General features: G+C 38.7%; 1 protein-coding gene across 2 annotated transcripts in view; it reads right to left on the minus strand.

The window, feature by feature from the left end:
- Nucleotides 1-290: 290 nt before the first annotated feature.
- Nucleotides 291-14,356, minus strand: part of LOC124162861 (transmembrane protein 131) — a 61,711-nt gene continuing 47,645 nt past the window's right edge. For both annotated transcript variants that reach the window (XM_046539545.1, XM_046539546.1), the window contains exons 20-24: nt 11,678-12,320; nt 8,851-9,485; nt 6,275-6,464; nt 3,694-4,163; nt 291-1,740 (exon numbers count right to left, since the gene is read on the minus strand). In XM_046539545.1, coding sequence (XP_046395501.1) covers nt 1,636-1,740; nt 3,694-4,163; nt 6,275-6,464; nt 8,851-9,485; nt 11,678-12,320 — 2,043 coding nt within the window. In that variant the 3' untranslated portion in view covers nt 291-1,635. The remainder of the gene's footprint in view (nt 1,741-3,693; nt 4,164-6,274; nt 6,465-8,850; nt 9,486-11,677; nt 12,321-14,356) is intronic.

Below are 14,356 nucleotides of genomic sequence, written 5' to 3' on the forward strand. Positions count from 1 at the left end.
TTTCACAGTATGTATACGAAATTCAAGTTTTTAAGGCTTTCACAGTTGAGTGGGAGGCCTGAGTCTATTCATTCTATTTGCCAGGAAATTGTTAAATCACACATAGGTCTTCTTATAGGATGAAGGAGTTGACAAAATAAATGCATAAACCGATAGAATGCTGAAAAATTTTCTACCCTTATTTAATGTTTTCTGCTATAAAATGGCCACTTTATGCAGAGTCAGTAGGAAAAGGTAGGAGACCTTCTTACTAGGATGAAGGAGATGAAAAAACAAAATCATAACACCAATTTGAATGCTGAAAAATTTTATTTTTCACGAGTTTTCCCACTCCTCTTCGTAGGAGTGGGTATGTTTTAAACACAATATCCATCGATGAAGGGAATGGCCATCCATTGGACTTGCAATCGTCAGCCGAGACATGGAAAGTGGTCTGTCAGAGAAGCGACCCCAAAACTTCACAACCACAGCTCTGGTCAATTCACAAGGGAACACAAACACGGGACAAGAGGGGTGGGAAGAACAGTAATCTTTGGTTGCTTGAGGATGGCATGCATACTTTCTGCAGCTTTTTGTCAATGTGCAAACAAAAAATATACAACCCAAACATTTTTTAAAGGAAAAATGGAAAAAAATAAATTAAAAAAATGAGACAAACGTGGGAGAATCTAGAACCCACACTCGAGTCCAAAAACATACAAGCAATGGCATAACATTTCTTGTTTTCCAGGCATTGCTGTCAGTCTCAAAGGGACTAACAAAAGCTTTTTTCATCTTTTCTTCTAAAAACTGTAGCAAGAAGACTTCCTGTCAGTCCCAAAACATATAAACATATACGAATGACTATTATCTTTACCAACAAATTGTGGCAACTTTTAAAAACTAGCAAAAAAATACTCCGCAATATGAACACCCAATAGGGTGAAAAAAATAATGAAGTACAATTTTCTGCTTGCCAAGCTATGAGAACGGCTTACCCAGCAAATAAATCATGAAAAGCCCTTCCCACGGTCTAGGAGGGCGTAAAAAGTAAGTGTAACGCGCGCCTACTTTTGGAAGGGAGCGAGTTTCCATAAAAAAATAAACTCAAAAGACCAAAACTTTTCTGCCTCAAAAATAAAATGTCACTATTCGATTCAAATCAGATTCACAAAAAAAACGTCTCCAAATTTTGCAGGAAATCTAGCGCCAGAGATGCAAGAAAATAAGTGATGTCAATACAACTTGCACTAGCCTAAAAAAAATTCCCTCTAAAAATCCTCAAACATATACTGGCAATTAGTACATAGGTTTTATGCAGATCACCATCTGTCCAAGGAAAAAAAAAATATATATATATTGCCACCGCTGGCAACAAAAATATTTTTCTTAATATGCAAAACTTTTGTTTTTTTATAAATAAAGGGTCGCATCTCCCGCAATGTCGTGAGTTAAAACTAAAGTGAGCTTGTATGCATTAAAAAATATAAACGTGGACATAAAAATGTTCTTAAAAAACTCATCTTTGCAGACTGGACGCAGTTGATTGTACTATACACGAGTTAAAGAGGTTTGAGGTGTCAGATAATTCAAGCAGACAGGATAGAATTTAAGGTTTCCAAAAGATAACATTTACTTCCCAATGAATGGGAGAATTCACTCCTGTTTGCTGTTGTTGCTATTACTGTGAGACCATGAATCCCTTGATCTTGGAGACCATATGTCACCCAGAGAACGGAATGGATCAAACTCCATAGCTCTCTGAAATGAAAATAAGAGAACATCATTAATAGTAAGTTGTACATGCATGAACCTAAAATAATTTCTCCAGAGAGATTTATTTAAACACTTTGAGGTTTCAATGATGTAATATTACGTTCATACGTATTATACCTACAGCAGTGGGAGATGCAATATTATGTCTGCCAGTTAAAAATTAAAAAGGCTTTCAGCCCAAGTAAAACAGATAATTTAATGTCATATCATCCAACATATCCTAAAATGAGATGGACTACAATTAAGACTGAATGCAAATCAGCCCAATAACATAATTATAATTTAGCTGTCAGATTTTTGAAGTTATTGAAAAATGCCCCACCATGAGTGAAGGCACCCCTTTAAAACAGGCCATCCTCAAAGTGTTAAATAAATTTCACTTGGGCAACACTAAACATACAATATTCAATAAAGTGGGTTCTCCAAGGTTTATCACTTCCCCTAAATAGAGTACACACCAGGATTCTATGACTGTCAGGCCCGTTTCACATGGACGCGGAAAGTACGTATTCTGCACGCAGGGCACGGAGAGCGGTCACCATTGTTCACATAGGCACGGACAAAATCCTTCCACGAATGGCACAATGTCAGCTGTGTGTAGCTTGCCTAAGTAGAAGGATGTCTTACTGACAAGTGCAATTCAAGCCATTGCTGTACACCAGGTTAGAAAAGTGCCCGTCAAAGGTTTTGGGTGCACCTTATTGTGGCACGAAGAACAATAAAAGCTGCTTTTGCGACCATATTTAATGAACTTATGATTATAATTTTTTCAATTATTTTCTCAAAGCAAATTTTACTATCCATGGCAAAAAGATGCTCTCACACTGTTATCTCCAACCTAGCTCTAATTCTGCTGAAAAATCTGATAGGTCCGCATCAGCCGTCCTCGTTCACGAGTAATCTTCCACTAATGTCAATGGAACCTCATTCGTGCGTGTAGCGCAGACCGTCTGTGTCCATGTGAAATGGGCCTCATGGTTCCAAGAGGCAAGAGGTCAACCCTTTCCCACCCTTACCAATAAATTTTGCATGTTGCACACATGCTGAATCCTCAGGTACATAGAAATGAATGACAGCAAAACATAGATGCTGCTAAAAAATATTAATTATTTAACGATACCTCTAAAGAAATGAATTTGTATCGCAGCAAAATGACACATGTGAAAAACCCATTAATTGAAAGAAAAGACTGAAATTGCAAAAAGATATTGCACCTAATAAAAACTAACACGAAAATACTCTGCGAGATGAGTAACTGATAGGGTGAAAATCTTTATCAAATAAAATTTTCCACTTTACCAGGTATGAAAGTGGCTCACCCATCAAATAAATCACGAAGAGCCCTTTTCACAATCTAGGAGGCATCAACCATAATAATACACCCCCCTAAATATTGGAGGTGAGAGTGTTTGCATACAAAAATTAACCTAAAACGCATATTTTCTTCTTAAAAAATAATATACCACCATTCAATTCAAATCAGTTTCACAATAAATGCACACAAGACTGAAATTTTTGTACAGTCCGGGCGGCGAGAGTTGTCCAATGACAGCGCAAAAGGAGGGGTGGAGAACTGTGTGCCAGCACAGTTTCCAGCCAATCACTGTCCCCCATACGCACCTCACACATTCGCCTAGTCATACAATATTGTCACAGGCATATGAAGCACCGAAACAAGCCTTAACCACCAAAACAAGCCCTTCCTTTGAATCACCAAAGCAAGGGAATCTTCCTTTATGTACTCCATGGTCGTTGTCCCTTCTGGCTCCTTTCTTCACAGAGACCTTTTTTTTACATGTGATGTGGGAGTTTCCCTTTGTTACCTGGCAACCTTGCCCCCTTCCTCAAACTAGACCCTTCTACCTGTCATTGGACAATTCTCAGCGGCTGGACTGTAATTTCATACATCCCAAGGCTTAAACAAAATGCTAAACTAACCTCCAAGGGTGTATCCTGTGAGGGCGAGTGACTTCCACCGGATATCAAGCGAGAAATGGACTCAAACCCAGTGGAAGAAGTGAGCGGCGTCACCGGGGGCAAGCTCGGCAGCGAGAGACCAGGAGGACTTGAGACCGACTGTGAAACCATTGGAGACAGCCCAGGAGGGTGGAGACTCAGGTGACTCTGCGCAGGGACATCTGAAGAGGACGATGACGAGTGGGACACTGGACCCTCAGATGGAGTCCACACACTCGATGACCAGACCCTGTGATTCACCAGAGATGACCAAGGACTCTCTGAGCCCGACTCGCTAGAAGATGCCAAGTCGACTTTCTGCATGTGCTGATCACCCTCTTTGTCCAATCCACTCTGGATGACAGGTGGTGAGTACAGGGGGTCCCACAATGACTCCGCAACAGATGATGCACTTGTGACTGAAGAATCAGAATCAAACCCAGGCCAATTGTCTGAAAAGGACATGCATAGGAATCGTCATGAGGATGTGGCTGAGCACAAGTAAGAAATAAAGTAGACATTTTCAGTTTGAATGAAATCTTCACATTAATTTCAATGGGAAAAATTCCTCTGAACCCACTATGGAACCATAGACTTTCAGCTCACTGGGCCAATCTGCAGACCACTACATATCAAGGTTCCTTAATTCCAATGGAAATTAATGGGAGCAGGCGTGATGAACACCAAAAATCAATTCTAGTCCACTAATTACTTGGGTTATATAATTATGGTATATTACTGTATTCCTCCGAATATAGTCACCCCCTAATTTTGAGGCTTGAGTTTCAGAAAAAAATTTAAAAAATGGGTTTGAATATAAACCCCCCTTAACTTTTATCACGGACATTTTGGGAAAAAAAGGGAGGACTATATTCAGACAAATACAGTAATCTTGAATAGTTCAATGGCTAATCCAGGAAGAGGTAGGAAGTCTTACCCAGTAAATCAAGGATAAACATCCTTGACCAGCCGAGGAAAAGTGTAAGCTCTGCAAAATTGCAACAATTCACATTCCATGCCGTATATTTTGAAATTGCAGTGAATAAAGACCATTACTTTGAAGTCGTGATGTAATGATTCACCATAGTGTCAGGCTACCTATCTTACATACGAAGGATTTCAAATGAAAGAGGTACACAAGCACAATTTTTTGTACGCATCCTTATTATGAAGCCGTCATCTGGGTCAAAGGCCCCTTCCATGCATCAACCCAGTATTTCCATGCATATCTCAGGCCAATGGCCTCTAACACCAAAATTACACACACCATTGGGCGTTGACCTTTCCTTTGGATTAGGTTGTCTTAAGGCAAGGTGTTAAAGGTGTAGAGGCATGCAAAAGGTAGCGTTATTTTATGGCCAAAGTGGGGTAATTTTACCCTGAAATCAGTATTGTTTTGAAAGCAACATAATGGACATTAAATAAGTGCCAACCTTGCAGTAGGCCCACATATTAGCTGTGAATTTTGTACAACATTAACTGTGGTATATGTTAGAAAACACCCTGCACTAAATACTTGATGCACAGTTTTTATTTTCAACGAAATACATGATCGAAGGGTAGAAGCCTAGTTATAACCACCACATGCCGTGAGGTTGCCAGGAATTGTGGTGGCGGAAATTTTTGAAAAACAGGGTACTAAGTAGAGGGTTTTGAACTAATTTTAATACTTTTCATAATCGAAAAAACTTCATTTTTCAATAAAATCTTTTATAAATGCATGATTTTTCAATATTTTGTTTCTTCTTTGAAGGAAAGTAACAGTGTTTTTATATTTTGGGGGGAAGTGGGGTCTGGACCCCCCAAACCTCCCCCTGTGTCGTTGAAAATAAAACTACCCAGATCCTCAGTTTTACGGAAAACAAGGTTTAAATACGCTTTGTATGACTTTCGTGGCAACATCATGAACAAAAGAATGAAAGATGATGAAAATCGTTCTCTAACTATTCAAAATGAAAGGAAGAAAATGAAATTCGTGTATTTGTGGAAAGACTCTGAATTCGCGTAAAACTGCATTATATTATTTGCGACTTCTGCATGTCCCTATTAAGGTGTTTAGAAGACCCATGGTATTATCTTTCCAAGGGGACTACACTAAGGAGGGCCAATTTCATCCCGTAGAAGGCTGATTTCTGTTGCCAGTTTGGTCGCATTTTAATCGGTTTCCATAAATGTCCGCAGTGCGGTGATGAAAGCTAAAGACCCCCTTTTTTCAAAAAGTTTGCAGCATAACATTTCTAATTGTGAGGAATATCATTGAAAAGTTGTGAATTTGATAGATCACATCATCATGTGTATATATTTCAGTTAATAGCCCTAATTATACCTTATTTCCTCGTGAAACTCGGATCAATTTGTCCGCCAGTGATACGAGCGGCGACTTTTATTCGCCCAGGAAAATGCACGGTGGGTGACAACACATTCAAAGATGAACTTGTGGATCCTATTTTGGATTATTCGTGTATCTTTCAATAAAAATCCTATTGATGATAACAGAGGCATAACTAATGAAGGGGCAACATTTACCCTGCAAAGACATGGATCAAGCAAAAATTTAACAAACCTCGCAAGATGTTAATACGATGATGCTCTTCAACACGCTTGCGACGCTCTTCCTGCAACAGCTTCATGATGCTCTGCTGCTCCCACACGCTACGGCCAGAAAAAATGCCCGTTCCGCCAACCGTGCCTATTGGACTCTTGTTCCCTCCACTGCAGCTCAAACTGTCTCCAACATAGCCAACATTGTTGACCTGCACATGAAACAATGAAAATAAAATGATATTATTTTAATGCATTCAATACACTTAGTCAAGTAGTCAGGGGGGGATTTACAGTGCAAAACCCAAGGAAGTTGTAAATATCTAGAGGGGGCATGGGCGTACCCAGTGGGGGACAGCTGCCCCCCCCCCCTCCCTTAGAAGCAACAGTTAGTTTAGTTCTCAACAAAATTTTTGAACAAATTTTCTTTAAATCCAAGAAAAGTGATATTATTATAAAGCATGTAATTATTAGAATAAAAACATTTTTAATAACCCCATACAGGTCATGCTTACTATTTAGCAACATTTTTGGCCATAACTCGTTTATACATTAAAATAAACTATGGAAACCAAAATATAAACCTTATTTCTTACTACATTGGTAGGCTTCGCAAAGTTAAGACTCAAACATCTTTTCCCAGGGAAAAATTATTATCAATAACCACAGTTACGTTCTACAATCAGCTAAGCTGAAAATAAAATTTTACGAGTATAAACTAGTCATTTTCCTGCACTTATATTGGTAATTAATCTTATTATAGCCAACGGAAATCTAAAAATTAAAGTACAAAAGTATATTTTCAACGATACCCCCAACAGTAAAGTGGCTAACAGACACAGAGTTTATACATTAATAGAAGTATCGGAAATGATGGGAAAAATCTCATGACAATCACTGGTGAAATACTAATGATATACAGTGAAACCTCTATTTCACACTTTTGGATGGACCACTTACAAAAAGTGCAAAATTGAGTAAATTGTAAAATAGAGTATCATTATTTAAAGACAGTATTGTTTGGGACCTGATAAAAACTGTGCAAAATCAGGGAAAATGTATAATGAGGGAATGTAAAATCGAGGTTTCACTGTAGGTAGCATTTTTCACTTAATGTAAAATTCTGGCGTAGGTTTCCGCGGCGTTGCTCATGGTCAGAGCTGATTTTCGGGTTCCTCAGCCGCGTTGGTTGTTTTTGGATGACAACAGTTTCGGCAGGTCACAGTATAGACTTCGAATGAACGAAGATGGTGGCCAAGGAGAATCGCTACTATCCAAGGCTGATCAGGGAAGCCTTGGAAATACACAAAAACAATAATTTCAACCGAGACCAAGGCTACCCAATCAGCAATGTTTGGAAGAGGGTAGTGACCAATCAGCGTCCGGCAGGCAGCGGGACAGAGCCATATAAGGCGGCCAAAAACAAGAACTTCTCACCTTCGACCTGAAGACGGGAGCAGGATGGCTCCTGAAACTGTTGTCATCCAAAAACAACCAATGCGGCTGAGGAACCCAAAAATCAGCACTGACCATTCACTTAACGTAGTTCATTTTCAGAACAAAACTTAGCCACCTCAAAATAACTGTCGGAGACAAGTGCAAAAATTGTCTAACCAAGATGGCGGAATTTTGACTACGCTAAAAACTCAGAAACAGCACCTCCAGATATTTACAACCTCCTTGGCAAAACCCCAGAAGTTGAGAAATATATTACTAGCTGTCTTCTCATTAAAGTGTGACCAGACATATTTTTGTACAATCTCTGCTCCTGATTTCTTTCTTTTGTTGCAATAGCCAAATACTGGCTACATGATTATTAGGCAAAATATGAATTATATCACAATGAGAGTATAACATAATTCAAAGGCTGCCTCCATGTGAAAAAATGCTAAATGGTGTAAGTGCAAAGAATAACATTTTGTGACACAAAAATGATGTGTTAAAGGAAAAACATCCCAACAGTGGTGCCTTGCAGGCTTCTGAGAAAGAAATATTACTCACTGATGAAGAAAAATCTTCTCCAAAAGAGACTTGAATGTGTATTTTCTGTAAGGAAGGTGGGTACATAAACACAAAACAACCAAGGAATAAATTCTGCTGGCAAGGGGGAAAGAATTCATAATAGTCAAAAATGTTAAGCACACGAATTTGAAATGCACCACAGTAACAAGGATTTAATTTTGCTAATGGCAATAAGAATCCAATTAACTTTAGTAAAAGATAACAATGACAACAACTCATTCCCTACCTAGTACCTATATGCCTAATCCCATTTAAATTTCAATAATATGAGTTATTAAAAATTTAACTTCTCCCAACTCTACCGAACCATTTGTGAATTTGATTTGAAAATGAATTTCCAATCTAATTTGATTTGTTTCATTAGTTTTACAACGTTCGTTTAAATTATAATAGGATATTTTGAAAGAAGATACCATTCAAATTAATATCATTGATTAGTAAAGCACTATTAAACGTCAATTGACATCTCATCTTAACCATTAGACAAAAGAAATTCTTTGAATAAAGCTCTCACACATGTACAGCTATGAGTGAAAAACAGACTTTTTGATACCTGAAATGACTTGCAATACTTACCTGTGAAGTATAAGATTCATGCTGCAATGGAGCTTTCACAAAAGAATCCCCGAACAAGTGATTATCATGCGCAGGCGATTGCAGAGTTTGAGCAGGTGGTGACACAGCTTGTGAAGAGAGGGGCCTCTGGTGTGAAGATGATGAATTCCACGCAGACGGGAGCCTCACGCCTTGGGCAGCCGGTGGCGCACTGGGAACTTGAGCACGGGGCCTGGACGGTGCCCTCCCAATGGGCCCAAGCATTCCCCTCGGCATGCTACCAGAGCTTATGCTCCCAGACGACGAACCTGTCGACTCATCTGACCTCCCTCCACGTGACTGTCCCTTCTTCCGGCTGGTGGTGGGTTCCTCTGGTCTGTCGCTCTGCCCTCTGGAGGCTGATATTGCACTAGGTCGCGAGACAGCAGGGCCAAGCAGGGGATACTGACGCTCCCCATTCGATGACACCACATTTGAGTATAAGATAGGGGGGGAAGGGGAATCGGTGGGATTTGACTGATTGTTGCCATGCAATCTCTGGCCATCCCAGCTCGGCAACTGATGAGGACTAGAAGACGGAGGAGGCGGCGGTGTCTGCTGCCGAGGAGGGGGAGGGGGAGCTGGACGAGTGACTGCGTGGTCCATTTCAGCAAGACCTGAGGAAATGACAAATCAGTTATTGATAAGAACTTTTTGGCTTATTTATTTATTCATACCACTGAAAACAGTTCATGTTGGCCTTTACATTGGGGCTTTTTAAAAATTTATAACAAATACACGTTCACTAACAACCATGCCCTGGATAGAGGCAACCTACCCAGGCAGGACTCGAACCCACAACCTCTTGTTTGTCAGACGAGGAGTTTACCCCGCCTCCACTGAGGCCTACTTATTATATATTAGGGAGGTATTATAGGGTCTGCCAGTGAAACCGGATGATTGTAGATGGCCTTGACACGGAGTTGGATAGTAGTGGGGGGGAAGGCTACTGATGCATTACCAACTACCCAGTCTGCTATTTCAGTGGCCATGGACCGTTGGATTGGAGAGCATTGCGGCTTCGCATGCAAAGCATTTTATCAAAATTGCGGAAAATCTTGTACATCTTGCATGTTGTTCATCTACACTTGATAATATTGTTTGTAGGAACGAAACGTGTCATGTCAAAATAAAACTCAGTGGAAATATTACAACGCCCAATTTTACTTATAAAATTGTGGAAGCTTACCAAAATGGTGGAAGAGTACCTAAAATCAAAGGTTTTTTGAACCGACCCACCCAGAACTATCCAAGCTTTCTAACAAAGACTTGCAGACGAGACAGCAGCAATACCTGTCAAAATGCTACGAGAAGTTATGCAAAATTTCCAGGCCCGGCTATAAAAATGTGTTAACTGTGATGGTGGACATTTAGTGGACATGGTATTCAGAAAATAATTTTTCTTGCTTCTATTTCAAAGCGGCTGTTTTTATACATTCAGTTGATTAATAAGAAAATATTAATAAGTTTTTTCAACAACTAAATACTTCATTTAATCATCCTGTTTCATTGGTGAACCCATTATATCGCTGAAATTGGTGTAAAGATACTTTATTGGATTATATTTTCATCCACTAATTTGTTTGGTTGTGATTTGACTTCAGGTTTGACTGCTGCTTTTATTGTAGATTTACTAAGTTTTATTCTTTCTTCAAAAGATAAAATTCATAAGATGATACAGCAGTTTCTCTTGAAAACGTTAGATGTCTGCATTATTTCAACAATCTATCATTGTAGCGTGAGATAATGAATGAGACTATTAATTTATTTAATTTATAAGAAAATATTTAAGCAAAAATATGCAACCAGGCATAAATGACATAAAATAACTCTAAGAACAAGAATCCATTACCACAAACGTTCAAAAATATTCAATTAAAAATTTGCCCATCTCAATTAAGACTAGGATCAGTTTTTCTCACTTTACTGCATTATTACCTTAATCAGAACCTTAGATTGAATGTTAGTCAGATGAAGTGAAGCAATTGATGACATTCACCGATAAACGGCCAAAGAAAACTCCTAAATTGTTTAATGAGTGTGTGAGGTGGGCTTTGATTACAATAAACATGATAAAACCATTAAATTATTTTTTATCTATCTATATATTATTATCTATCCATCTAACTATCCAGACAACTTACAAAAATTTAACCCAATGGTTATAGGGTCTGACTCAACTAAAAAAATGCCAGGTAATATATAAAAAAACTATGTCACAATATTATAATTCTACAAAAAAATGTATAAATGAAAGAGGCAGTAGAACAAAGAACTAATGAAATACAATCATCTGCTCAAGGTGGTGGGTTAGAGAAAGATAACCACATTCTACTTCAGATACATCATTTCCTGGGCCGCATATGAGTGAAGAAAGGGTCAGCAAAATTGCATTTACTATGGCTGGAAATGCTCAATGGACCTAATTATTGTAAAAGAATTTGATTGTACAACCCCCATGATGTGATTCGGAGTTCACATTCAGAAGACTGAATACATAGACAAGAACTTTGAATCTACTAGGAAATATCAGTCTAAGAGTGCTTTCCAAATATCTATGATAGTGGAAAATATTGTACTGAATCATAGATGGGGAAAGAAAATGACTTCTGGATAGAATGCATAGAGATGGATCATGGAAAAGAAAAATACTATAGAGAATGAAGGAATGAAAAATTGTAGAGAGCTGGCTCGTACATGAACCTATTTTTAAGGTAGATTAAATCTAATAATAAAATAGAACTACTGTAGCAATTAAATTTTCAATAAGTTAAACTAACAATACATATAAAAATAATAAAAGCATTACCTCTCAACGAGGAACCAGACTTGTCTGAAGAACGGCGCTTATTGACCACAATTGAGCCAACTACTCCTTTCCCCTCCTTGGTTCGCTCCCGACCCATATTTTTCAATGGTTTTGGCTTGTACGGCAGCTCTATACTGGGTGCAGATGCGATCCTGATTACATCAGGACCCAAACGTGACTTAGCTCCCTCTACGGCATCTGACGATGGCTGCTTGTGGAACGAACTAGCCTTCGGAGGCTGCGTGGAACCACTCTTTGACTTTTGAGAACTCCCTGCATTACTTGTACTCTGAGATGCGGCCGCAAGCTCGCAAGACCTCTCTGCAGCCCTGAGTGCAGCACCAAGTGTCTTGTCATCACGCAGCCCGCCATAATCGTCTTCATCATCACAGTAACTCTCGTAGTTCTCCCTGAAATCTGCTGGGGGCGATGATGAAGACGATGAAGAAGCTGATGATGAAGACAGCGAACTTGGAGATGGTGCTGAACTAGCATTGGATGAACTCCTTGAGTTTGGCAACGCTGGTGATGGTGCCTTGCTATGCTTTGTACTACCACTGACAGAGGGAGTTGATACATTGCTATCACTCTTTGACCTCTCTTTACTTGCTCTTGAAGAGATGTCATTCTCCTGAAAATTAGACTGAAGACATGGAGAATATTAATGTCTATGCAATAAATAAATTCAAAAATGTTACATGGAACAAGAATGACAGCTGAACATAATAAAAAGTAAAAGCAAGGCAATGCTGACATTCCTCAACAATAACTTAGGAGGTTTTCATTCAAAGTAGAACCCTGCATTATTGTGGGTTCTTTTTAATTCTTCCTCTGTAGGAAATAAATTCAAAAATGTTACATGGAACAAGAATGACAGCTGAACATAATAAAAAGTAAAAGCAAGGCAATGCTGACATTCCTCAACAATAACTTAGGAGGTTTTCATTCAAAGTAGAACCCTGCATTATTGTGGGTTCTTTTTAATTCTTCCTCTGTAGGACTAGATTCATACGTCTTACATTTCATCTCTTATAATTTTTTTCATATCAAGTTCCAACGATACAGTTTACCCTTGCTGACCAGAATAGACTTCACATGTGACACTGAGTTGCATGGAGCAGTGAATTTGTTAAGAATTACACCTTACTGCCGACTACAAGTACAAAAAGTTAATACAATATTTGCTAATATTAAATGCTGCCCTGAGCCATTCCAAGTCAACTCAATACAAAATAATTAACGTAATGCGATGAGAATCACTCAAATTAATGACAAAGAAAGCATGATAGAGAAGCATTTTCAAAGCCTACATTAGTGATCATAAGTGGAGAGAGATTACAGTCAAATTGAAAAAGACACACTATCTATCAAGAAAAGATCAGAAGCACAAAAAGGACCCTCCGAAACATGTGTCAAACACTGTGAAATGTCCTTTTCTGCATCGGAGGATAGGTGATTGGAACACTATAATGAAGGTAGTTTCTTAAACCTTCTCCCATATACCTAAAGACCCTCATGAGAAGGTATATGAAATGGAATTGTAAGGGTCTTTTTTTCATTTTGCATATCAACTATGTTTTGGGTTAAGATAGTGCCACTTATTAACCCTGAATGAAATAATTACAGACTATGTGTAATGTTGGCACTATGAAATAATCAGAGAAAGGAACTGTCATTGATATATGCACATGTGGAATGAGGCACCAAGGCGGGCTCATGGAGTTACACTCCCGGGAAAGGGTCTGTAAGCCCTCGCTTTTCGCCTCTGCACCACAGAAGAGGGAGGACATGGAAGGAGAAACAAAGGAGGCGCCGCCATGATAAGAAGCGGACGATGCCTCCTGGGATAGGATAGGTGTGGATGGGTAGGGATAAGGAATCCCGCACCATCACAGAGGCGGGTGGGCCCTACTACTAGTGAATCCATGTCTTTCTGTTTCTTCAGAAAAGAAAAAATTCCCTATGAGGAAGGAAATTTATAAGATTTTCCGTAGATAGATACCGTATTTGTCTGAATATAGTCCCCCCTTTTTTCCAAAAATGCCCGTGATGAAAGTTAAGGAGGGACTATATTCAAACCCATTTTTTAAATTTTTCCCGAAACTCAAGCCTCAAAATTAGGGGGGGGGGACTATATTTATATGCACAGTTAACCCCCATTTTATGAGTTCGACTTGCAATGGATTCAGCATACAGTGGAACTAGTTGGTATGAGTAAGCACTACTGCGAGACCCCTGCCAAAATGAGAGATTACAAAGCCACTGTCAATTGACTTATGAATATCATGTAAAAAAATTGATAATTCAAGGTCCTCAACAAATGCAAAATTTGGCAAGTTGTAGGGCAATAATAATATTATCACACATTCAAACTAACAGTTTACATAATATTGTAAAATAAAGCAATGGAAAATTAATCACATATAATATTTTTGATCAGACAAATGGTTTAAAAAATATAAATAATTTTTTTATTACTATACGAGTGATTTGCCAGACTGAATCCAATGTTGGTAAGTTATTCCAGAGAAGCAGCAGTAGAACAGAAAACATAGTTATGCATCATTAAGCGTACATCTAAAGGCAACCCAAGTAATTGCCTAATTACATATTAAAGCAGCAGCTTGGATGGAATGAGTGGAAAAATAAGCTGTTTTGAATTTTTTTGGAGCAGCAGGA

This window comes from Ischnura elegans, chromosome 7 (genome assembly GCF_921293095.1).
Source record: "Ischnura elegans chromosome 7, ioIscEleg1.1, whole genome shotgun sequence".
NCBI lineage: Eukaryota > Metazoa > Arthropoda > Insecta > Odonata > Coenagrionidae > Ischnura > Ischnura elegans.